The sequence below is a fragment of the Pinus tabuliformis genome, chromosome X, assembly GCF_031772625.1.
Source record: "Pinus tabuliformis cultivar Carrire ecotype Pingquan chromosome X, CPIR1, whole genome shotgun sequence".
NCBI lineage: Eukaryota > Viridiplantae > Streptophyta > Pinopsida > Pinales > Pinaceae > Pinus > Pinus tabuliformis.
Window position 1 is genome coordinate 450,021,279 of NC_142308.1, and position 25,906 is coordinate 450,047,184.

Genomic DNA, 25,906 nt, shown 5'->3' on the forward strand with positions numbered 1-25,906 from the left:
AGAAAAATAACAACTACTTGACCAACATAACGACCTTGTTAAATTTATGATACGTGTAATTATCATTTTTTTTAAATTTAATTATTTTAAATTATTTTTTTCCTGAACAAATTTATTTTAAACCACATAAAATATAAATAACTAATAAAAAAATAAATAGATTTTTTTTATTATACAAATATAAATATAAATATAAATATATATATATATATATTTTTTTTTTTTTTTCAAAAATTTATTTTAATATAAATTTATCAAAAACATTATAAATATTTATAACATTTTGTTTGACTTACAGCATTTTAACTAAAAACTAAAAACAATATAAAAACTAAAAACAATATAATATAACCGGCCTGGGTGAAAATCTGGTTTTTATTTCTCATCTTCAGCTTCTTATGGGACATGCGAAGGGGACTTGGTTTTTATTTCTCATCATCAGGTTATAGAACAGGCGAGCGAAGGGGACTTGGTTTTTATTTCTCATCATCAGGTTATAGAACATGCGAGCGAAGGGGACTTGGTTTTTATTTCTCATCATCAGGTTATAGTACTGTTTATTTGTTTTGAGTTCGGAAGTCATCTAACATGACGTAGTTTGGTAATTTACCATCCGTTGATCCTGGGCTTTCTGATATGTGGTTTGATCCTGGGCATTCTGGTATGTGCTCAACTTATTATCCTGGAGGACATATCAAGAGTTTCGATCGCATTCCGGCAAATTCTGGGTGGTTTCGTCTAAAACCGAGCGCGCATATGATATAACTATGCAGAGGAGGAGACATTGATCCAAGATTCAAAACCTTCCCTTAAACCCCTCCTTTCCCTTTGGATCTAGCGCTGACGCTATTTTGTTCGGTACCCGACTGCTGAGGCAGGGTTACATTTCAATTCTGGAAGATGATGCTCGATTTGGCGAGCTTTTCCGACGAAAAATTCGATGCAAAGAAGTGGATAAATGGGGCTTGCAAGGCTCGGCATCCGGAAGATCCCGTAGAGAAACACCTGGGTGATCTGGAGATGAAATTGCAGGTCATGTCGGAAGAAATTGCCTCTGCATTAGATGAGCAGAGTGCTGCTGCATTGCTCCGTGTCCCCCGCGCTTCTCGAGATGTCATTCGGGTCCGAGACGATGCCGTTACTCTTCGATCTGCCGTCTCCGGGATCCTTCAGAAGCTCAAAAAGGTCCTTTTCATCTCCTCACAATTCACTTATTTATCTATCAGTATGTATCGAAAATTATTTAAATCCTACTTGAATCAGCATTACGGAAACTATGTCGGTTTTGTAGAAAAACCTTTGAACTTGCATACCACGATTGTCTACAGAAATTCGCTTGAAAATTTGATCCCTATATCAATTCTGGATCTATATGAAGTATAGAAATAAGGAGCCCAATGCTTTTGATGTATATTGGTAGAAATACAAAAGGTTGGGAGTATTAATGTGGAGCGAAGTCCCAATATATGGATATGACAATGTAATAAGATAGTTTGTAGCATCGCATAAGAATCAATCACAAACCAAAACTATGCACAGAGCTGCAAGATATAATAACGAACTGCTAATACTGGAGTGAGAGAGGTTGTTATCACTATAATCTAGGCATTTACACCCCAAAGCCAACTTTCCCACTGACAAAAGCTGACTGTACTGACTAAAACTTTCTACTTAGTTGCTATGTATATATATTTTATAATTTATTTTATCACATAGTTTTTTTGGAACACTCAATTAAATTTGCCAGCGGTGCCCCTGATAATTTTTGAACACTGTTACTTTCGTTATAATGGAATAAATATGGAAAACTCAAACCTTCTCCTAGGCTAGATCTTGGTATTGTTGTTGCTATATATCAGCTCCTCATGTTGGTGTTCTTGCTTCTCTCTTATTATTCATCATCCTTCAACTTATCATGCTGTGGAACACACTCTCTTATCTAATGAACTGTTAGTTTGATGATGTTTATAGGCATATTTAGACATAAATTCAAGTTGTACCTTATCCATTGGCTACATGAGGCCAAAACATTTTAATAAATATCACCAATACATTTTTTTTTGTTTTCTAAGTTATGTGAGTCTTGAGATGGCTGACACGCCTAACCTATTGCTTGATTACCTGCTACCAGGGGCATTTAAGCCATCAAAATCACCCGGGGATCACACCTGGCTTGGGCCACACTAGCCCTTAGCATGCTGAATTTTTGCCCACGAAGTTTCTAACTGTTGACCTTTACACCATGGAGTGCCTTAACAAAACACCCTGTCACCATTTGCTCTATTACCCGTGGGCATCACCAATACATTATTAGAAAACATACATGTTACCTTTGTTAAGAAGGAAAAAAGCTTATTCATCTTTCCAAAGATGTTACATGTTCTGGATTTCGTCACACTTGTAGCAGATTGATGTTCAAAAAATAGACATGTAGATATGCATTAGCATGCAATACGACTCTACTCAAGCACCACCGGGGGTGTTTGGTTATCAAGTTATAGTTTCCTAATGATGATCCCCGTGAGGGATTGAATTGTTGAGAAATAAAGAACAATAAATGCATATTCCTTTCGTTAATTAAGTTATACATTTGTTTACATATTGGACATGCTTTGCATCACTCCTGGAAAATCATATGGCTAGCGCACAAACCTCATCATTATGCTTGAAACACTCATCTATGGATCATTGTCGAGCTATGGCACTGGATTCGACTTAGGATGCCCGACACCTGCATTCGAATCTTCTCGGGATTAGGGAATCTTAGATTCGTATTGGATTCTTGGTTTGCTTTGTGTATTTTGGAATCTTGGTTCAGATCCTTTTCAGGTATAAGTGGATCCGTTTCTAGTCAATGCATAGTGGCAGATTTCAGATTTAATTCAGATATCAGCATCAACAATTTGTACCATCAAGATAACGAGCCTCACCAAAACTTTAATTGTAGTGTCCATATGGTGCCACAACATCAACTGGATTGCTTGGGTAACCAGTTGTGCCAATTGGCGGTGCTATAAGACATGTACTCAACAAGCTCATTGTAATTTATTAGCACTTTTGGCAAGATTTTCTGTCACTTCATTATTAACATTCTTTTACTTGTTGGCATTTTTTCTCCATGTAATGCATATTTTTGGGAAACTCACTGGGAACTTCCCCTCATTCTGAGGATGGTATCCATGGTAAACCGGATTTTGTAGAGGCTTGAAGCTTTGTCATGTCACTTACGGGAATGAAACCTAGGTGGGGAGGGTAACACTCATCACATAACCACTTTGGCTAGACCCATTTGACAAACGTTCACTTGTCGACTTCACATAACCACTCGAACTAGACCAAATTGACAAACATTGACTTGTCAGCTTGGATATGCATAGGTCAAATTATGAGTACTCCCGCAGTTTAGTTGAACATGGTGTGTCCATTAAACAGACTAGGTAGGATTAAAAAAAGTTTGGTCAAACTCATTAGGTCACAGACTCAGGCAAGATAAAAGTAAAAAAACACTTTTTAGTCATTCTTCGTTCTTGCTGTTGTTTTTCATGGTCTGAAAGCGTTTTTAGCTGAGAAGAATTTGGAGCATTGTAGAAGATGTCTGCCTCATTATTTTTTCAAGATTTTACAACTGTTTGGAGACTAGAATTTCATAAGGCCAATAGTTGTTGGTATTTACCATTGACGAATCTCATTCTGCAATATGATTACGAAAGCTAAACAATTTACGTGCTTTAATTGGGATTGCAATTATTTTTTTTCAATATAAAATTTAAATAATATCTATAAAATAATTAGGGTTAGGTTTTGGATACCTTGATTCCTATTTTTTTGGATGAGTGCTTCACGCACGCCAGATTCTTTTGTCAATTCTGATCGCACTTATACGTTGTGTAACATTGTTGCTGTGTACCTATGTTATTACCAATTTAATGGGTGCAACTCAACACAATTCCACTTATACAAGCATGACCTCTATATAGTTGTCCTTGTCAAGGCCAAGGAATCGTACTCTTCTACATAAGCAACAAGGGTGTTTCGTTAACAAGGTATACATTATTTGCATAGAGGACAATTTCTGCAACACTTTGGGAAAATCATATGGCTAGCTCACAAACCTCCTCATTATGCTCAAAATACTCATCTATGGATCATTGTGTACTTATGTGACTACCAATTTCAGGGGTGCAAGTCATATACTCCCACTTATACTAACATGACCTCTAGTACATTTTCTGTGTGTTAGTGTAGATGAATCCCTCACTTCTTCTACACAAGAATTGTGGAACCAACATAACAACTATGGTTCTTTCCTTTATTTACTTATCTAGTTCAAATTCTATTACTCACTATTTGACCAAGGTGAGTAGCCATAGTGCCCAAGACATCCTGAGGCATAGATCACACACATGGATTCGGATTGCATACATGACACACATGGATTCATCCAAAGTTACAATACTGTGCCATATTAGGTGGTAGCTAACATTTTCTAGCAACTATGAATGCCCATATTACTAGCATGAATCCACTATGACCATTTGTGTCCATAACGTGTGTCATACTTAAACATGCATCACTTCATTCATTTATGGTCTGTGAATCATGATATTATGTTAATATGTGTTAGATCAATCTTGCCACATAAAGCACCAATGCATAAAGAAAATTGCCACATTACATAAACATGCCATATTATCACGGTTGCTGCACAAACTAGTAGGCCTAGTAAATGGGCTAAAGCTAGAGGGCACAACAATAATTTGGGACTAAGGCCCACTGTCACCACAACCTAAGTCCCCTTCTCTTCTCAAATTTTCACCAACGGGAGGAGTCCCAGTATCCCTCCCTTGTGATAGATGTATCCAGGATTGGTTTGAAGTGAGGCAAGGAGGCTCATTCAATGGAAAGATTCAATAAAAGTGTGAGCTTTGGGAGAAGCTAGGAAGACTTTCCAAGAAAGAATGACTACACGGGGCCTGGGGTTGAGAAATTTTATGATATAAGAGTTCATCCAAGGTCAAGGTAGATAAGAGAAAAGGTTGCAAATGATAAACTTCAACAAGTACTAAAGAACAAACCTTCAAAGAATCCTCATGTTGAAGGATGGCTTCTAGGGTTCCCACTTGGTGTGATAGCTAGGGCATCAATTATATTGAAATTCCACTGTCGGAATTCATTCAAAACTTGTGGATGCCTAGAGGAGACACTAAGGAAGAGTCTTGTCTGGACATAATTCAAAATTCCTCCACCCTAAAATTTAGCACCAAGCCCTAGAAAGCCTCCTTATCCTTAAAGGGATGAGGAAAAAGAGAGAATTAGGTGAAGAGAAAAATGATTCGTGGATTTGAGGGTGATCACCAAGGATCTAGGAACAGTGCCTAGCAATTGGGAGAATTGGAGTCAAAAAATGATCTTGATTTGGTAACTTCGCTCTTCAAGGAGGCCTAAAGAAGCAACTTCACTAACTACGGATGCAGCTACACGACAACTTTAGACGTTTATACTTCAATGGAAATTGTTATGGAGCTTCAAGGATGCAAATTATCCTCTAGGGACATTCATTCATTCATCATCTTATGAGTAACACATGCAAAATTTTCCAATAGTATCAAGTCCTTAAACAATTTTTCATAAATTAGGGCACAATAATAACCATTAGAATAAAATTCCATGCATTAGACATTCATTATTTCAGAAATATAGCATTGAAAAGGCACTTAGAAGACAATCAAGAGTATCTCCATCCACAAGAATGCCAAAAGAAGCCTTAGGAAAAGCTAGTGAAGATTTCCAAATATCAAAATGCATTAGCTTCATCCAAATCTCTCCACAAAATTGCATGCCGAAAATCCTCTAATGAGGTAGTCGAAAATCCCAAGTGTGATGATCCAATACAAATGAGGCCTCTCTTATTTATATGAGGCTCCTCAAGTTTGATTTAGCCTAATTAAGCCCCTAATAATATTTTAATGTGTAAAATAACATGTCTTTGGTGACAAGCCCACCAAATAGCTACTAAATTGAATGATAAGCCATCCCAAGAGGGCTGAAATAGTAAAAAAATGGAGTAGAAAGGGCCGTTGGAAGGCCAAGATGAGTCCTCAATGTGCCATGATGAAGAAGAGGGCTCCATGAATGATGATCAAGGGGGTGGCCTCATGATTTCCAAGCAAAACATCATGTGGTGCTCAAACATCATGTGGTGCTCCCAAGTGGCTATGGGGTGTTGAGAAATCCATTAGGGCAACATTAGTGAAACTTATTCTTGATTTCTCTGAATTGACATTTACCTGTGATATTATATTTTTCTTCTGTTGATTATATTAGTGTCCTTATCATCAAATATATGCCAAAAATACAAAATGAAAACCAGATGTAGGTACTCAGCCAGGGAAATGTTGGGGAATCTAGGGCATTTAGGTTAGGGTAAGATTCCTCTGACAATGATAACTATTTGTGAGGTACTTTTTACTTTTTCTTATTAGCACAATCTTCTCTTATTAATATTAGTGTGTGTTCTCTTACTTCATCAAACAATTACCAAAACAAAAGAGACAAGAACACAAGATGTTGGCTCTTAGCCAGGGCAAAAACATCTCTTAGAGAGGAAAACCTTTATGCAAATTTCTCTTATTGAAGCTTCATTTGACAAATTCCAAACCCTAGACCCTTGACAAGTAGATCCTCCAAGCACAAGTCAAGCCTTCCCTTTGATCTGAGATCAATTTCTCTTGCTGCACCTTGACCTTCTTCTTCGTCCTTCTCAACTGATGGCTTTATTGTAGAAACCCTAGTCATGCACACCCTAGGAGAGACACTCTTCTTTTTCCCTCTTCGCTTGAGGTGGAGCCTTCTTTACTTGAGGAGGAGGCCTTATTTCTGTCCTTATTCTTGTCTAATCGAGCTTCTTATCATTGTTGTGATCACTGATTTCATTTAGTAGCAGAATGTACTTCTCTTCGCACGTGTGACATAAATCAGACCTACAAGCAATCCTTCAATCTCGACTTATCAAAACAATCCTTCTTTTGGCGTTTGCTTCTTTTGTGACCCAACCAAATCTGCTTTCTATGGCTGTGATGTCTTGTCCTTTGCTGTTGTGGAAGTGTGCCCTAATCTGGCACGCGCGGCAGCCCTTCTTACCCAAAAACTGTGTTATCCTACTCGGCCTTCCTTTCGCTGTATAGGAGACTTCTTCTCTTCACTTTTTCGCACCTCTTCCTCTTCTCATTTCAGAGCGGATGTGTGTCCTTCTTGTGAGGCCGAGCTGCCCTTCCTACAGTGATTTTGTCCCTTCCTTTTTGAGCCGACATGACCGTCTTAGAGGGCCGACTTGAGCTTAATCGTGGACCCGACTTGTTGGACCGAAATTAATTCTTTACAAGAGGATTGACTTGCTTGGAGGATTTTGTCTTGACTTTCACTTGACATTTTTACATAGACATATTTACATAAGTGTAACTTGCCCTCAAGGGGTCTTCAATAATTACATTGACTCTTTGACTTTCCTATAGCACCTCAACATGTGCTAGACCTATGCAATGAGCAAGAAACTCATCTTCAAATGACAAATAATAATTCTTTTCTTTTACAAGTACAAAGATCAAAATTACGTTTATGAAGACCGAACCTAATTACACTTTCTTCAACACTCCCTCTTAACTAGTGAGGTATTCATAAATCACTTACAAGGTGTTTGGACATTTTCAATTTGAAGCAAGGTTACTTAGGAGCGGGAGCGAAAACGAGGAGCGACATTTTCAGAAGCTCCCAGTTTGGGAGCGTTTTTTATATAATATATATATATTTTTTATATTTTGTTGCATATATGTCAACAAAAACATGTAGAATGATGAATTAGATATAAAAAACATAAAAAACATATATTGAACCATATAACAACAATCATCTAGAAGTTATAATCTTCATCAACCACATCCACAAGTTAGTAACATACAACATATTGAGTCTCATGAATCATGATTCATCAATCTTAAAGTTTCAAGCTATTAAAATTCAATATATAACATTTATCATAATTGATCACCGAAGTTGTACTTGTAAGCTAAGTGTAACCATTACAACAAAGAATATCTAACATGAAATGAAATGAATTGAAACAACTTTCAATTTTCACGAAGCATCATATTCATAATTGATTACCAATGAGTTATAATTGCCAACTTCAAACTGCAAACTTAAATTGTCATATATTGTTTACAAAAAATATCATAATAAATATGAAAGAGTGAACAGTTATAAAAACTACTAGAAACTAGAAAAGACAAGTAAATCTATCATCTACATCTTCCTCTTGCCGCCACGAATAATGTCTAATTTCTGAGCAGGTCGTGGTGGTCTTCTAGGAGTCTCCTCCCGCACAGTCCCACAACCAAAAGGCAAATGCCCTCCACGTGTGGATGTACATGGAGGCGACGACAACAAAGGAACAAGACTTGGAACTCGAGCACTGCTACTGGATGGTGGGGGTGGCATGGTTGTTGCTTCATCTTCATCTCTCATAAGTTCTGCTTCTAGTTCTTCAAGATGTATAGTGCCATCCTCCAAATTATCGTCCTCTGGGTGGTTGTCCCAAATTTTATATGTTGGATCCTCATAAGCCCGATCACAGTAATGACTCAACAACCTCAAGTTGTAGTGCACATAAACCAAGATTTTTGCCTGGTTTTCATTGAGTCTGTTTCTTCTCACATTATGTATGAAGCTGTAGGTGCTCCAACACCTCTCTGCAGAAGAAGAATTTACAACCTGTGAGAGAACTTTGGCAAAAGTCCCATGCCGCCATATGCTTCCCACCATGTGAGAGCATCAAATCTGTCTCTATCTTCCATTGCATGAAACTGAAGTATCTACCTAATTCAAGACGTAGATTAGCACACTCCTCCCTGTCAGGTACCAACTTGTCTAATGCTTCCATATATCCTGTAGATACCTCTGGATCTGTATGGGGTTTGACCCTAACCCCACCCCCAGGTGCAGGTTGGCCCAACCAAGATGGAGAGTAGTATTTTGGCATAAGGATATACGCCAAGGCATGTAGTGGAACATTAAGTTTATTCCACGTGTACACACACAATTGTGAATCAGTGTATACAAGTTGGGATCATCTTTCTGAACAATATCTTTTATTTGCCCCAACATGGTATCCATCTGCTCATACACCTCCCCAATCACTGGTTTATTTGTATCTGCAAAACGAATCATGTGATAAATGGGCTTGGTGAATTCCAATACTTGCCTCACATGTGCCCAAAACTGACCATCAAGAGCGGTCTCCTCCACTTGTTCAAAACCTTGCTTGTCAGCTGCATTTGTAGCCCTTTCCTTTAATACTTGCCAGTGTGGACTTGATACCATGCTAGCCAATGACTCTCTTACCTTCAAAAGGCACCTGAAGGTGAGGTAATAGCTAGCAAATCTAGTCTTCACAATCTTCAACAGCTCCAATCTTGAGTGACTGCGGAAAAGCCCATGGGTATTGCTATGATTTGTAATAAATTTTATCATTTTTTTGCCTCTCTTGTACAAATCACCAATCCATTTGTATTGTTGGTTTTTGTTCTTAATAATATCATGCATCACCCAGACCAAAATATGTTGGGGTATTTATCCTCAATAATTGCTCCCGCTGCCTTACAATTAGCAACATTATCAGTGATGACTTGGATGACATTGTATGGCCCAATACGTTCAATTGTTTCAAGTAATGGTTCTGCAATGTTGATGTCGGTCTTGAACTTGTCTGAGTAATCATATGTTGAAAGAAAGATGGCCGCACTAATAGACACAACAAGAACATTTATCAATGGCTTGCCTTTTACACTTGTCCATCCATTAGATATAATGGACACCCCATGCTCAGTCCAAGAATTTGTCATTCTACTCAAAGAATGTGATATTTTTGCTTTTTCATGATCAAGTCCAATGGTTCTAGCCTTGTCATACCCAGGGCTCTTGTATCCTTTAGGGGCATCATTTATGGCAGAAACCATTTCATGCCAATAAGGTGAGTGAAGAACATTGAATGGTATCCCACATGCATAGAGAAACTGATAAACTTTTGAATCCACATCATTCCTACTCCCTTCATCAAGGAACTCTGATATGGTTCTACACCTTAAAGAGATGTTTGGTGACCCTGTGCCTCCATATCCACTGCATGGGAGGATGCTGAAGGAGTTCTTTGTGCATATTGATGTGATTGTGAGCTTGGTTCAAAGAAACCCTTTGATTGTTTAGATTTGTATTGGGCTTCCTCCTCTTCCCTTATGTATTTGGGTCTATTTGGTGCTAACACACTTGCACAAGTTTTGATTCCTATTTGTTTATCTCCATCCCATGGTATTTTCCCACAGAGGTGCCTTCTGGCACGGGTGTATGAACCTGTGTAATTATTATTGTAATGGGGGCAGTGAAATTTAGTGGTTCCACCCCCTTTCCCTGCGTCAGGCCTAGTAACATATTTCCACAATGGGGTCTGGTCTTGTTTAGTTTTTTGGGCTGAATCATGTTCACTCTCCTCCTCAGCAAGGTACTCCTCTCCGGGATTTTCATCAAATCCACTATAACCCACTTCTTCATCCTCTTCTTCATGTTCAACCCTCCTTTTTCTACTCTCCAACACCATAATAACCAAAAAAGGAACCAAGAAGAAGAAAATGCCAAGCCATATAACCATGATGTTTGAAATTTGAAGTTTTGAATTTGCAAAAAAATGGAGAAATTGGAATGGGAAATAGAGAATTTTATTTATTGATTTATTTAGCAATGAACATAAAACAAATGCTAGATTGGAGTGTAGATCCTACCTCTTTGGTCTCCAATCCCAAGCTCCAATCTCCCCTTGCAAGCTCCTCAAACTCCTCCAAGCTCCTCTCCTTGCTTCAAACTCTCTCTTGCTCCAAACACTCTTGCTCTCTCAATAGGATGAAGTGAATAAAGGGAGGGGAGAGGGTCTATTTATTTTCTCTCCCTCCCCTTCCTTCTCTCATCTCCCCTAGATTGAGATTTCATCTTCCCTGCCTACATATCATTCTTCCTTGAATCCCCAAAAGTGGAATTCTTATTGAGACATCTGCGTTTTTGAAAGTCATGAATCTTCCATTGAAGATTCTATCGGAGGACCTTTATAATTCTCATCCTGCAAATGCTCCTTTCTGCTGATGATAGTTGCTTTCTAAGATGATTCTTCCTGATCATGATCATTCCTTTATGCATTTATGAGGTCATTCAATGGCTACATCCTTCTTATATTGAATATTTTTATCTGAGCTATTTCTGCACAATTGTCCTATATTCCTGAAGATGCCATTCATAAATCATGCATTCTATCCTACTGCTACATATTCCTATAATACCCAAAACTTTAAAGAGAACTTATGTGAAGAAGTTGATCTCAGTCATAATAGAGATCCGGAGGGTCTTCCTTCTGTTGCTGCTTCTCTTCTTCTTTTACTTATTGGGTGATGTGGGCTTCTTCTCGTTTCCTTTTATTGTTGTCCTTTTTGAACTTAAGACAACCCTTTTATGGCGCCCAAATTCTTGGTAATAAAGCATTGGACTTTGGACATATCTCTTTTACCCTTTCTCTGTGGACCAAACTTGCCAAATTTTCCCTTTTTTTTGGCCATAGTAGCAAATGCTTGCTCCTTTGATCCCACATCTTTCTTGGCTTTGAGTCGAGTCTCTTCAATTTTGCATAGAGACCAAAGTACATTCAACGGGGTAGCTTCCTTCTTGGCATATATACTGGATGTAAAGTTGCCCCATTCCTTGGGTAATGCATTGAGCACTACAGTAGTCATCTCTCTGTCTGACATAACTTCTCCTAGTTCCTGTAGCTGGTCTCTCATCTTAGAGACCTTCATGAAGTAGGGAACTATTCCTTCCTCCTTGGAGATCTTCATTTTATATAATTCATTACGCAATGATATAACTTCTCCAGCTGTACTAACTGAGAATAGCTCCACCAATTTATCATAGATTTCTTTAGATGATTCTGGCTTGGATACATAAGGTATGAGAGGGTCCTTGATGGATTCTACCAGAATCCTTTGAGCCCTTATTTCATCCTTATTGTACTTTGCTAGGGCTTGAGTTTGATCCTTTGGAGGAACAATGATAGTTCCTTTGATGTAGTCCATAACATCATTCTCATTGAGAATGAGATCAGTCCTATTTTTCCATGCAAGGAAATTTGCTGTCCCAACCAATTTATTGCTCTCCTTGCAAAAAGACATTTTGATATTTTCAGAAGAGGACATAAATGTACTTACTTGATAGAGATGGTGATGAAGAGATCTTGTAGCTTCCTTGATAAATGACGATTTAACTTTTGGGGTAGTCTTGGATCTCAGAGTTCTTCAAGATGCTTTCTTCAAAGTGCCTTGTGAGAGATTTGCTTGATGATGAAAACTTCTCAATATGTAGAACTGGAGGTCTTCATTGATGGGCCTTGACCAAGGTGCCTTCCTTTGAAGATGATGGATCTTTGATGGAGACTCTTCTTGGATGTACCTTCTTGTAGATGCCTTAGATGGAATGCCTTCTTCTTTTCAATAATTTCTTTGTTCCCAAGATGCCTTGAGGGATATGATGATAGATCTTCTTGATAGATCTAGAAGAGGAGATAGTAATTCTTATTGCCTTTGATAGATCTTGTACCCCTGCTTCTTGATCTGATGCTTCAATCTTCTATGTGGCCTTGAGATGCCCGCCCTTGATGTGTCAACTTGCCTCTGATACCATGTTGAGGAATCTAGGGCATTTAGGTTAGGGTAAGATTCCTTTGATAATGATAACTATTTGTGAGGTACTTTTTACTTTTTCTTATTATCACAATCTTCTCTTATTATTATTAGTGTGTGTTCTCTTACTTCATCAAACAGTTACCAAAACAAAAGAGACAAGAACACAAGATGTTGGCTCTCATCTAGGGCAAAAACCTCTCTCACCCAGAGAGGAAAACCCTTCTGCAATTTCTCTTATTGAAGCTTCAATTGACAAATTCCAAACCCTAGACCCTTGACAAGTAGATCCTCCAAGCACAAGTCAAGCCTTCCCATTGATTCGAGATCATCCTCTCGCTGCACCTTGACCTTCTTCTTCGTCCTTCTCAACTGATGGCTTTACTGCAAAAACCCTAGTCATGCATACCCTAGGAGAGACACTCTTCTTTCTCCCTCTTCGCTTGAGGTGGAACCTTCTTTAGTTGAGGAGGAGGCCTTATTTCTGTCCTTATTCTTGTCTAACCGAGCTCCTTATCATTGTTGTGATCACTGATTTCATTTAGCAGCAGAGTGTACTTCTCTTTGCACTTGTGACATAAATCTGACCTACAAGCAATTCTTTAATCTCGACTTATCAAAACAGTCCTTCTTTTGGTGTTTGCTTCCTTTGTGACCCCACCAAACCTGCTTTCTATGGCTGTGATGCCTTGTCCTTTGCTGCTGTGGAAGTGTGCCCTAATCTGGCACGTGTGGCAGCCCTTCTTACCCACAATGCCAAATTCTGTAGAAGTGGAGTACCACCTCCATTCATGTTCCACCACTAAAGAGAAGAAAAACTCTCTCGATCTCTAATTGCATGCATGCTCCCAAATGGACCAGTGCTAAGCGTATAGTTGCTCAACTGTTTCTGTACCATGGCAGCCTCCTCCTCATCAGGGACTAATTTATCCAATGCAATCATATATTTTTCTAGAACCTCTGGATCTAGGTGTGGTTTTCTCCTGCTCCCCCCCAGGTGCTGGTGTTGAAAGCCATGATGGATGATAGTATTTAGGTGTCAAAACATATGCTAATGCATGTAATGGAACATTCAGTATTTACCATCGGTTTTCCACCTCTGCACGAATATAATTGTACAAGGTGATATCTCTAGGCTCAACAATGTCTTTAATCTGCCCCAACATGCTATCCATTTGCTCATACACCTCCCCAATTATTGGCCGATCTGAATCTGCAAACTTGATCATGTAATAAATTGGTTTGGTGATTTGCAAAACATATTTAAGTGGGACCCTAAACATAGGTGCGCTAAAGGAAAAGAATCAAAGAACCTATATAACTGTGAAGCAACTAATGATTCAAACAATGATGAATCAGACATAGAAGGAATAGAAGATGCCCCAGAATTCTCTCCAGAATTAGATGACGGAAGTATTCCACAAGTGTCACTATCATCTATGACAGGTATATCACAACCCTAGACTCTAAAATTGAGAAAACACTTTCCGAAGAACAACAAAAATGGAAGGATCTAGCTACCGTCCAGACAAATCTACCAACTGTTAAAAACCAATTAGAAGAAACCCAAAAAATCATCCAAACCCTAAAAGAAAATTTAAATAATGCAAGAAACCGTATGAAGCGACAAGCTGACCAAAACAGAACTGAAAGAGAATTTGAAGTTGGAGAATGGGTATTTATCAAGCTCCAACCATACAAACAATTGTCTTTGAAACAAAAAGGAAAAAATAAATTAGCACCAAAGTTTTATGGACCATACCAGATCAACAAAAAGATCAGCTGAGTTGCATATAGTTTAAGCCTTTTGGATAAAAGTCGAGTTCACAACGTCTTCCATGTATCCTGCCTTAAAAGGGCACTGTGCGACCATCAATCAACACAAACAACGCTTCCGTCCTTAGATGATGAAGTAAGGGTCATTTTAGAACCAGAAGGTATCATATCCACCATTATGATATGTTAAAATTGGCAACTAGGGCCAAACTCCATGTAAGTCATCTTATTTATGGCAGCTGATATTTTTCTTGGATCCCTCTCATCGAGAGGTGTAGGATTGATCTAAAGATCATCCGATTCCGATAAGTATTCATGGAGTTATGAATTTATTTGTGTTATAAGACAATTCGTCAAGGTCGACCAGCGACCAAATAAACCCCACATGTGCTCAATGTTTTAGTATAAATAGAGGTGGCCTTCAAGTCATTTCAACAGACACTTGAGATTTCTTCCTCTCTCTACTTGTCTTTAGGTTTTAGTAGGAGGCGAGATCCTAAGGGATAACGCTGCCCTGATTCGAAAGCTGAAAAAGCCGGAAAAGTTGGAACTGTCGAAAAAGCCGGCACTGCCAGAAAACGTGAAAAGCCGGCACTGTCGGAAAAGCCAGAATTGCCGGAAAAGCCGGCATTGTCGGAAAAGCCGGAACTGTCGGAAAAGCCGGAATTGTCGGAAAAACCGGAATTGTCGGAAAAGCCAGAATTGTCGAAAAAGCCGGAAATGCCCGAAAAGCCAGAATTGCCGGAAAAGCCGAAAAAGCCGGAACTACCGGAAAAGACGGAACTGCTGGAAAAAACGGAACTGCTAGAAACACCGGAAAAGCCGGAACTGCTGGAAAAGCCGGAAAAGCTGGAATTTCCGGAAAAGCCGGAATTTCCGGAAAAGCCGGAACTGCCGAAAAAGCCGGAACTGCAGGAAAAGCCGGAACTGCTGAGACTGCCGGGAACAACTAGAACTGCCAGGAACTGCGGGAACTGCCAACACTGTCGGGAATTGCCGAAACAGCCGGAGCATCTGTCTCTGAAGGAGAGCAGCATGCAAGGGACAACTAACTAACATTGGGATAGTTGTATGGTACTTAGCAGCAAATACACCAAGCATGCAATGTTACAGCTAGCATGCAACAACAAGCATGCTAAGGACAACAAGCATGCTAGGGACAACAAGCAAGCAAGGTGCAACCAACACATAGGTCAAGATGGCAACATGGTGCAACAATGGCACATAACACAGTGCAGTGATGGGTACAGTCATGATTAATGAAGCGTGATGAGATGCAGCATAGTGATGATGGGTGCATCATGGTGCAGCGTGGTGAGGTGCAGCATGATGACGAAATGCAACACAACGATAGGTGAAGGAGTAACCTTGGAGAATTAGTTGAAGTAGCATGTCTTCAACTGATCTCATGTATCATCTTCTTAGAGATGATCTATGCTCTTATCTAGATAAGTCAAAGTGTTGACTTCTGTTGTAAACGTACTATCTCTCTCTCTCTCTTTCTGCTGAACTATTGAAGAACATATAAGAAGAATTGATCAAGGGTCTCCTCACATTGGGGTTTGTCCCTGGCTAGCACCACATCTTGTGTCCTCTTGTCTTGGCTTGTCTTCTGCGATTTATGTTTATGTTCTATCTGTAGTTTACTTTAATGCTGATGTGATTGCTAATTTGTAAAAGATATGGAGCTAACTGTGAAAATTGAAATAAATTGCTCTAAGCATAAAACATACCTAAAATTAACATGGTATCAGAGCTGAGGTGAAGACAATGCCCAAGCAAGAGTGAAAGAGCAATCACCGAAGACAGTTGGGAAAGGACAAAAGGATCAGTGGATTCATCATCCCTTTTCAAATTCACCAAGGGTGAAGTCGAAGCAGAGAATATTATCAGAATGGCGCAGCGGAATATGGCCTACCTAAAGATCACTTCATTGGAAGACCGGATCTCAGGGTGGAAGGAAAGGCAGATAACTAGTTCGGCCATTATGCGAAGGAGTGTTCGAATGGCAGGGACACATCACTTGATGATGATAACAATCATTCTAGGGACATCTTCAATGATCAAAGGAATGACAGGTAATGCAGGTCATCAAGGAAATGGCCGACTCTTCATAGAAAGTAAGGAACCCCAGGTATAAAGAATCAAATGTTATTTTTAATAAGATAAAGAAGCGTTATCTTGTATTGGCCCTCTCCTATAGATTCTTTGGGAATCTGGCTTATTGATTGTAGTGCTTCAAGGCACTTCATCGGATAGTACGGTGCACTCTCTAATTTGGTAGAGATGGAAACAATCGTGGGATTATACTTGGAGCTGATGCCACCTATCCCGGAAAGGGTGTAGGGAATGTTACCCCTCAATTGAATGAGGGTAACTTGATTCATTTACAGAATCTCTTTTATGTACCTGATCGTAAGAAGAACCTGGTGTCCATTTCAGCAATGGAAGTCAAAGGTTTCAGGGTGGCACTCATCGATGGAAAGGTACGTGTTTGAAAATAGAATTTTAAAGATGTTTTTGAGTTCAGGGTTGTATCAAGTTGCAGGAAGTCCACCGGGGACCATGTCTGTTGACACATAGCACTGAAGGTCTGTGAGTCAAATGGTGAAAAGGATGCCTGAATTCAAAAGGAGCATGAAAGTACATGTTTGAGATGTACCGAAGGAAAATCTTACAAGGGGACCATTCCCCTCATGTAGCAGGTCCACAGGTTTGGAACAACCCGAGGGGTTTGAGATTCATGATCAGGAATCTCATGTATACAGGTGGAAGAAAGCCCTCTATGGCTTGAATCAAAACACCCCGGGCGTAGTATGGGAGGATTGATTGTTGTCTGATGAAGCTGAGATTCACTAGGAGTGAAACTAATCCAAACCATTACCCAAAGTTTGTGGATGATAGACCTCTCATACCGGCACCTTATGAGGACGACCTATTTTTGACAGGTGTAGACCCTCTCATTTGCAGAAGTAAGAGGGAGTTGGATTCTGGATGTGGAATGATAAACTGCAAGCCTGTGACTACCTCAAGGATCTTAACTTTCAAAAGTTATATGGTAGTGATGTCGGACCAGATTTGGGAAATGCCTCTGAGTTTCATAAACTCATTCGCGTTGATGTTCTTGGTGAACTTCCGTCCGGACATATGTTTTGTAGTTAGCATGGTGAGCTCATATTTGGTTGAGCCTCACTGGATTGGTGCCAAGAATCTTCTGAGATATCTTCGGGGCACAATCTCTCATGCATTGAGATACATTGTCGGAAATATGAAACAACATGATTATTCGAATGCTGACTGGGCCAGCAGTGTGGAGGATCATTAGAGCACTTCTCACTGCTGGTTCTCTTTGGATTCTGCTTCGATATCATGGATGAATAGGAAGCAGAAGTCGGTTGCTATAAGCACCGCCGAGACCGAATACATAGCTACGAGTATGATCTCGTGTGAAGCTGATGGTTGCAGAAGCTCTTAAGTGAGCTGTTTGTACACATGATGAATGCCACTGTGATTCTCTGTGACAACCAAAGGGGGGATTCGATTACTGAGGAATTCCGTATTCGATGATTGCTCCAGCAGATAGACATCAGATACTGCCTTATCTGCGATATGGTAAGTCGATGATTGAGGAGGCTCCATCGCATTGAGACTAATGTACAGGTCGCAGACAGTTTGCTAAAGCCCCGAGGAAAGGTCAAATTTGTGACTTTCCCGAACGACTTGGAGTCGTTGAGAGACATTCTTATAAGGGTCCTTCATGTTGCATGCATTGAGCTCTGGGGGGCTTGGGGTACTTACTGGAGCAACATGCGACCACAAGGCGACTCACCCTCCCCTGGTGGTGCGCTATGAACAGGATGATTAGTTCTCCTGTGGGCTGGGATGATTAGTTCTCCCGTGGCAACTATGGAACAGGACGATTAATTCTCCTGTGGGCCAGGATGATTTGTTCTCCGTGGCGACTATGGAACAGGATGATTAGTTCTCTTGTGGGCCAGGATGATTTGTTCTTCATGGCAACTGTGGAACAAGAAGATTAGTTAAACGTGGCATCCACTGACAGGATGATTCGTTCTCCTATGGACAGGATGATTAGTTCTCTTGTCGAGGCATCCTACCCATGAAGTACCTCTAATTTGATCAATGAGCAGGGAAATGAGGATAGGGACCATAGTAGTGCTATGGATGGACGCATCGCTGTTAAAATTGGCAACCAGGGCAAAACTTCATGTGGGTCATCTTATTCATGGCTGATAATATTTTTATTAGATTTCTCTCGTCGAGAGGTGTAGGATTGATATAAAGATCATCCGATTTCGATAAGTATTCATGGAGATATGAATTTATTTTGATTATGGAATTATTATCAAGCCGACCTACAACTCATGTAGGCTCAGAAGCCCAACAGTCGCATCTATTCACCCACCAACGTTGTGTATAAATATAAGAGGACTTTTCCTCATTTGGACTCACTCATCTCATCACATCTCTCTCTCTCTCTACTACGCAGAAATGAGTCTCTTCTCTACTGCGCTGAAATGGGTCTCTCTCTCACACATGTGAAGCCGGAAGCTGTTGAATTTGAAGCTGCAACTGCAGAAGTAAAGATTGACTTGCATGGCCTAGAAGATCTCCTATTTGGAACTGCGCTGTAGGTTCATCTGAACCTCCTCTGAAAGCCGCAACTTTTGGTGGTGGAATGAAGTCAATCCGATGAACGGTTTGCAAGATATCGACTGCCCTAGTTTGAAGCCGGAAACTGCTGAAACTGAAGCTGCAACTGCGGAAGTAAAGATTGACCTGCCTGGCCTAGAATATCTCCTCATCTGAACTGCGCTGTAGGTTCATCTGAACCTCCTCTGGAAGCCGAAACGTTTGGTGGTGGAATGAAGTCAATCCGACGGTCGGTTTGTGAGATATCGTCTGCCCTAGTTTGATAATGAAGCCGCTAATGCTGATGCTGCTGATCTAGGGTTTGCTACTGCTGATATGAATCAGATTTATTGTACTATTTCTCTCTGCTGAATTATTGAAGATAAAAGAAGATTTGATCAAAGGGTTTCCCCACACATTGTGGGGTTTGTCCCTGGTTAGCTGCCACATCTTGTGTCTCTTGTCTTGGCTTGTTTTCTGTCGATCGTTTAATGTTCTATCTGCACTTTACTTTATGTACATGTGATTGCTAATCGGTGGAATATAATAAGAAAAAGAAGTAAACTGTTATAAGCATAGAACATACCATAACTTAACATGGTATCAAAGCTGAGGTGAAGACAAAGCCCGAGCAAGAGCAAGAGCAATCATCGAAGAGAATATTGGCAAGGCTATCCTAAAAGAACTATGGGGTCCTCAACACTCTTTCCTGCTGAAGACAAGCTCCGTGAGAAAGCTGACTATCACGGATGGAAGATGTCTATCGATTTAACCCTTGAGAATCAATGAGTGTTGGATCATGTGAGAGGCAATATTGTTGAGCCTCCATCAAATGCATCTGCTGCTGCTTGGAACAAATGAAAAAATGGAGAAGTCAAAACAATAGAAGATCATTCGGGACTCTATTGACAAGCACTTGGTGGCCTACATCTCTGAACTGGACACCTCCAAGGAAATCTACGATAGACTGGTGAGTTTATTTAAAGTTAATGATGCAAATCAAGTTTTGTTTCTTAGAAATAAGCTGAGGAAAATCAAGAAGGGTAAAGATGAAAGTATGCAAGCATACTTCTTAAGAATCACCGAGATCAAGAACGATCACCTATCTATTGGGAAAACTATTACTGATAGAGAAATGGCACTCACAACTCTTGGAGGATTGCCATTTGAATGGTATGTGTTCAGGACTACTCTTTTGAACTATAATGTAATTCCTGGTTTCGAGGAATTAATGGCTAGATGCATTCAAGAAGAAACAAGGGAAGAAGTGCAAGAAATACCCATGCCTAAAGGTCCTCCTGCTGCCTTTTCTTCTCATGCAAAGAAAATAAATAATTCCGGGACTAAATCAAAAGGAAAGGCTGGACCTAAGGCTAGAAGAAAATGACGATGTTACATTTGCGATAAAGTAAGTCACTATGTATGAGATCATGAGCATCATGATGAATGAGATCATGGACATAAAGGGCAACATGAGATCATGGACATATAGGATAGCATGATGATGATGCACACTAGTTTGAGCAGCATTGATGGATAAAATCATGGACATGGGCAACATGATGATAATCATGATTAGAGAAGCATGGTACAGTATGCAGTGGTGCAACTCGAAATCCCTCTGATGGCAATCAAAGGAATGACAAATTCAACAGCAAAGGTAAGAGGAGAGCTGGGAATCAAGGAAGAGGACAAGCATTCAAGAAGGCTAGAAATTCTAGGATGTATTAAATGCACCTGACCTCAAAAGGAATCTAGTGTCCATCTTGGCAATGGAAGACAGAGGCTACAAGGTAACCTTCAGTAATGGCAAGGTATGTATATGGAAAAATAATGTTAAAGATGCCTTTACTCTTGGGTTTAGTGTTGATTCATTATATCATGTCGATGGAAGTCCGCTAGGTGTCATGTCTTGTGACACAACTCTTTAGGCCGAACTTTGGCATCAGAGGTTTGCCCACCTTCATTACAAAGCTCTACCCGATGTAAGACAGATGGTAACAGGGATGCCCGAATTCCAAGTAGAGAAAGAAGGTGTATGTCCGGGATGTGCCAATGGAAAGCTCAAAAGGGGACCATTCCCCTCAAGCCAAAGCAAGACCTCCGATATATTACAATTGGTTTACTCAGGCATACCTGAGGTTGGCATTAAGAGGGAGACTACTACACCACATACTCCTGAGCAGAATGGTGTGGTGGGAAGGAAGAACCACACGATGATGGAAGCTGTCCGGGCCATGCTACATGATCAAAGACTTCCAAAGTTTCTATGGGCTGAAACTACAATCATCGCCGTATATGTACAAAATCGATGCCCTCATTAAGCATTGGGTTCCTAAACTCCTGAAGAAATGTTCACCACCGGTCAAAGGGAAGTCGTGATTAGTCATGATGTCACCTTTGACAAAGATATGGCTCTCAGCAAGGTGGACAATCTGCTGACTTTGAGTAGCTCTCAAGAAGTTGACACCAGGGAATCGAAAGAAAAGGATGATGAATCAATGCCTGATGTAGAAGAACCCATGGATTCGATTGATCCTCCTCCACATGAGACTTCCTCTTCTAGGAAGAGGCCTTCATGGCTTAGGGGATACTTGATGATGCTGAAGGACATGCTGCACCCTGAGGAACCTTCCATCAAAGTAAGAAACTTAACAGGTATCAGGGATACCTGACCATCATGAGCACGATCATACAAAATGAACCTTCATCATTCTCAGATGTCATCAAGCATTAACTATGGAAGGATGCTATGACCATAGAATATGAGTCTATTATGGAGAATGATGTCTGGGAAGTAGTTCCCAGACCCTGGACAAGACAATTGTTACTTCAAAATGGCTTTACAAGATAAAGCATGCAGTAGATGGAAGTACGGAAAAGTATAAGCCTCGTTTTGTTGCTCGAGGTTTCTCCCAAAAGGAAGGTATAGACTATGATGAGATATTTGCACCTGTTGCCAGATATACGACCATCCGCTCGATCATAGCCCTTGCTGCTTCACAAGGATGGAACCTACATCAGATGGATGTTAAGACCACGTTCTTGCATGGTTCTATCAAAGAAGAGGTCTATGTGGAGCAACCTGAAGGATTTGAGATTTATGATTGAAAATCTCATGTATGCAGGTTGAAGAAGGCTCTCTATGGGCTGAAGCAAGCACCCAGAGCATGGTATGAGAGGATCGATAGCTACTTGATGAAGCTGGGATTCACTAGGAGTGAAGCCGATCCTAACCTTTACTTTAAGGTTGAAGATGACAAGCCTCTCATACTGGTGTTATATGTGGATGACCTCTTTCTAACAGGTGCAGACCCTCTCATTCACAAATGTAAGAGGGAGATGGCTTCTGAATTTGAAATGAAGGACCAAGGACTTGAAGTGTGGCAGAAGCCAAGGGAAATTTTCCTATCTCAAGGAAAATATGTGGTAAAGATATTGGAAAGATTCGGTATGATGCACTGCAAGCCTGTGACTACCTCGAGGATCTTAACTTTTAGAAGTTATATGGTAGTGATGTCGGACCAGACTTGGGAAATGCCTCTGAGTTTCAAAAACTCATTCGCATTGATGTTCTTGGTGAACCTCCGTCCGAACATATGTTTTGCAGTTAGCATTGTGAGCTCATATTTGGTTGAGCCTCATTGGATTGATGCCAGGAATCTTCTGAGATGTCTTCAGGACACAATCTCTCATGGATTAAGATACACTGCCAGAGATGTGAGACTACTTGGATATACTAATGTTGATTGGGCAGGTAGTGTGGTGGATCGTAAGAGCACTTCCGGGTACTGTTTCACCTTGGGATCTGCTTCGGTATCCTGGATGAGCAGGAAGCAGAAGTCGGTGGCTTTGAGCACTGCCGAAGCAGGATATATTGTTGCTAGCATAACCTCGTGTGAGGCAGTCTGGTTGCGAAAACTCTTCAGTGAGCTGTTTGGATTTACAGTGGATACCACTGTGATTCTCTGTAACAACCAGAGGTGGGATTCGATTATTGAGGAATCCCATATTCGTCAATTGCTCCAGCAGATAGACATCATCTGGGATATGGTAAGTCGATGAGCAAGGAAGCTCCATCGCATTAAGATGATGTACAGGTTGATACACCTTGTCAAAGCCCCGAGGAAAGATCTAATCTGTGATTTTCCCAAACGACTTGGAGTCGGCAAGAAACCCTTGTACAAGGGTCCTGCATGTTGCATACATTGAGCTCTGGGAGCTCCGAGGGCTTGCTGTTATTACTGGAGCAACATACGTCCACAGGGTGACTCACCCTCCCCTGGGGGTGCGCACTGGAACAAGATGATTCGCTCTCTTGTGGGACAAGATGATTCGCTCTCTTGTGAAACAGGATGATTCGCTCTCCTGTGTCCTGTGTAGCAGGATGATTATTTCTCCTGTGAGGCCTGGATTGATGTGTTCTCCATGGCAGCCTGGATTGATGTGTTCTCCTGTGAGGACAGGATTGATTAGTTTTCCTGTCGAGGCATCCTACCCATGCAGTCTGGGACTCATGGGAAGTACCTCTCATCTGATCAATGAGCAGGGAAATGAAGTTAGGGACCATAGTAGTACCGATGGACGCATCGTTGTATCTACCGTACTCCCTACACTAGGATGACCTCCATTGATCTGGGATCAATGATACTGGTCTGGGACCAGTGGTAGGAGTTGTACCATACTATGACGCTGACTTCGGGTCGGTTGAGACTGGTCTGGGACCAGTGGTACATACTCCGAGACTGATTTCGTGTCAGTGCAGTACTGGTCTGGGACCAGTGAGAGTGGTACACACTATGATGCTGACTTCGGGTCGGTTGAGACTGGTCTGGGACCAGTGGTACACTCTCTGAGACTGCGATACTGGTCTGGGACCAGTGGTACATACTCTGAGACTAACTTTGAGTCAGTATGATACATCCTCGATCATTTCTTCTTCTTCATAATTCGAACAAAAGCAGAGCAGAACAGAACAATGCAAGAGCAGAGCAGAACAAAGCAAAACAGTACAGATCAGTGCAGGGTAGAACAAGACAAAGCAGAACAGGCAGAATAGAGCAGAGCAGGGCAAGGGTCAGGCTGTACAGGGCAGTGCATTTGATGGATGAATAGTAACGACCGATAGACAGATTGCAGATGAAGTTCTCCATGGTTGAGAGGGAGTGTTAAAATTGGAAACCAGTGCAAAACTTCATGTGGGTCATCTTATTCATGGCTGATAATATTTTTATTAGGTTTCTCTCGTCGAGAGGTGTAGGATTGATATAAAGATCATCCGATTCCGATAAGTATTCATGGAGATATGAATTTATTTTGATTATGGAATTATTATCAAGCCGACCTACAACTCATGTAGGCTCAGAAGCCCAACAGTCGCATCTATTCACCCACCAACGTTGTGTATAAATATAAGAGGACTTTTCCTCATTTGGACTCACTCATCTCATCACATCTCTCTCTCTCTCTACTACGCAGAAATGAGTCTCTTCTCTACTGCGCTGAAATGGGTCTCTCTCTCACACATGTGAAGCCGGAAGCTGTTGAATTTGAAGCTGCAACTGCAGAAGTAAAGATTGACTTGTGTGGCCTAGAAGATCTCCTCTTTGGAACTGCGCTGTAGGTTCATCTGAACCTCCTCTAAAAGTCGCAACTTTTGGTGGTGGAATGAAGTCAATCCGATGAACGGTTTGCAAGATATCGACTGCCCTAGTTTGAAGCCGGAAACTGCTGAAACTGAAGCTGCAACTGCAGAAGTAAAGATTGACCTGCGTGGCCTAGAATATCTCCTCATCTGAACTGCGCTGTAGGTTCATCTGAACCTCCTCTGGAAGCCGAAACTTTTGGTGGTGGAATGAAGTCAATCCGACGGTCGGTTTGTGAGATATCGTCTGCCCTAGTTTGATAATGAAGCCGCTAATGCTGATGCTGCTGATCTAGGATTTGCTACTGCTGATATGAATCCGATTTATTGTACTATTTCTCTCTGCTGAATTATTGAAGATAAAAGAAGATTTGATCAAAGGGTTTCCCCACACATTGTGGGGTTTGTCCCTGGCTAGCTGCCACATCTTGTGTCTCTTGTCTTGGCTTGTTTTCTGTTGATCGTTTAATGTTCTATCTGCACTTTACTTTATTTACATGTGATTGCTAATCGGTGGAATATAATAAGAAAAAGAAGTAAACTGTTATAAGCATAGAACATACCATAACTTAACAATCGCTGTATCTACCATACTCCCTATGCTAGGATGACCTCCATTGATCTGGGATCAATGAAACTGATCTGGGATCAGTATGAGTGGTTTGAGACACTCTCTTGTGATATTGATTTGGGATCAATAAAACTGACTTCGGGTCAGTAAGAGTGATGTGACACACTCTCCTTAGATGAAACTGACTTTGGGTTAGTAGAGAATGGTATGAGACATTCTCGATCAATTCTTCTTCTTCATGGTTCAGCAAAGCAGAGTAGAGCAAAGCAAACCTCAGCAGATCAGAGCAGTGCGGGCACTAATGGCAGAGATAGTACAGTCGGACATATGGATCAACGGATGGAGTTCTCCCTAGTTGAGAGGGAGTGTTAAAATTGGCAACTAGGGCCAAACTCCATGTGGGTCATCTTATTTATGGCAGCTGATATTTTTCTTGGATCCCTCTCATCGAGAGGTGTAGGATTGATCTAAAGATCATCCGATTCCGTAAGTATTCAT

General features: G+C 40.6%; 1 protein-coding gene across 2 annotated transcripts in view; it reads left to right on the top strand.

The window, feature by feature from the left end:
- The first annotated feature begins 383 nt into the window (after positions 1–383).
- Positions 384–25,906, top strand: part of EYE (conserved oligomeric Golgi complex component-related / COG complex component-like protein) — a 175,614-nt gene continuing 150,091 nt past the window's right edge. The window contains exons 1-2 of one of the 2 annotated variants that reach the window (XM_089446455.1): positions 384–442; positions 494–1,185. In XM_089446455.1, coding sequence (XP_089302581.1) covers positions 901–1,185 — 285 coding nt within the window. In that variant the 5' untranslated portion in view covers positions 384–442; positions 494–900. Of the gene's footprint in view, positions 443–471; positions 1,186–25,906 lie in introns of those variants that run through there. The other variant, XM_089446456.1, reaches the window with a different exon arrangement.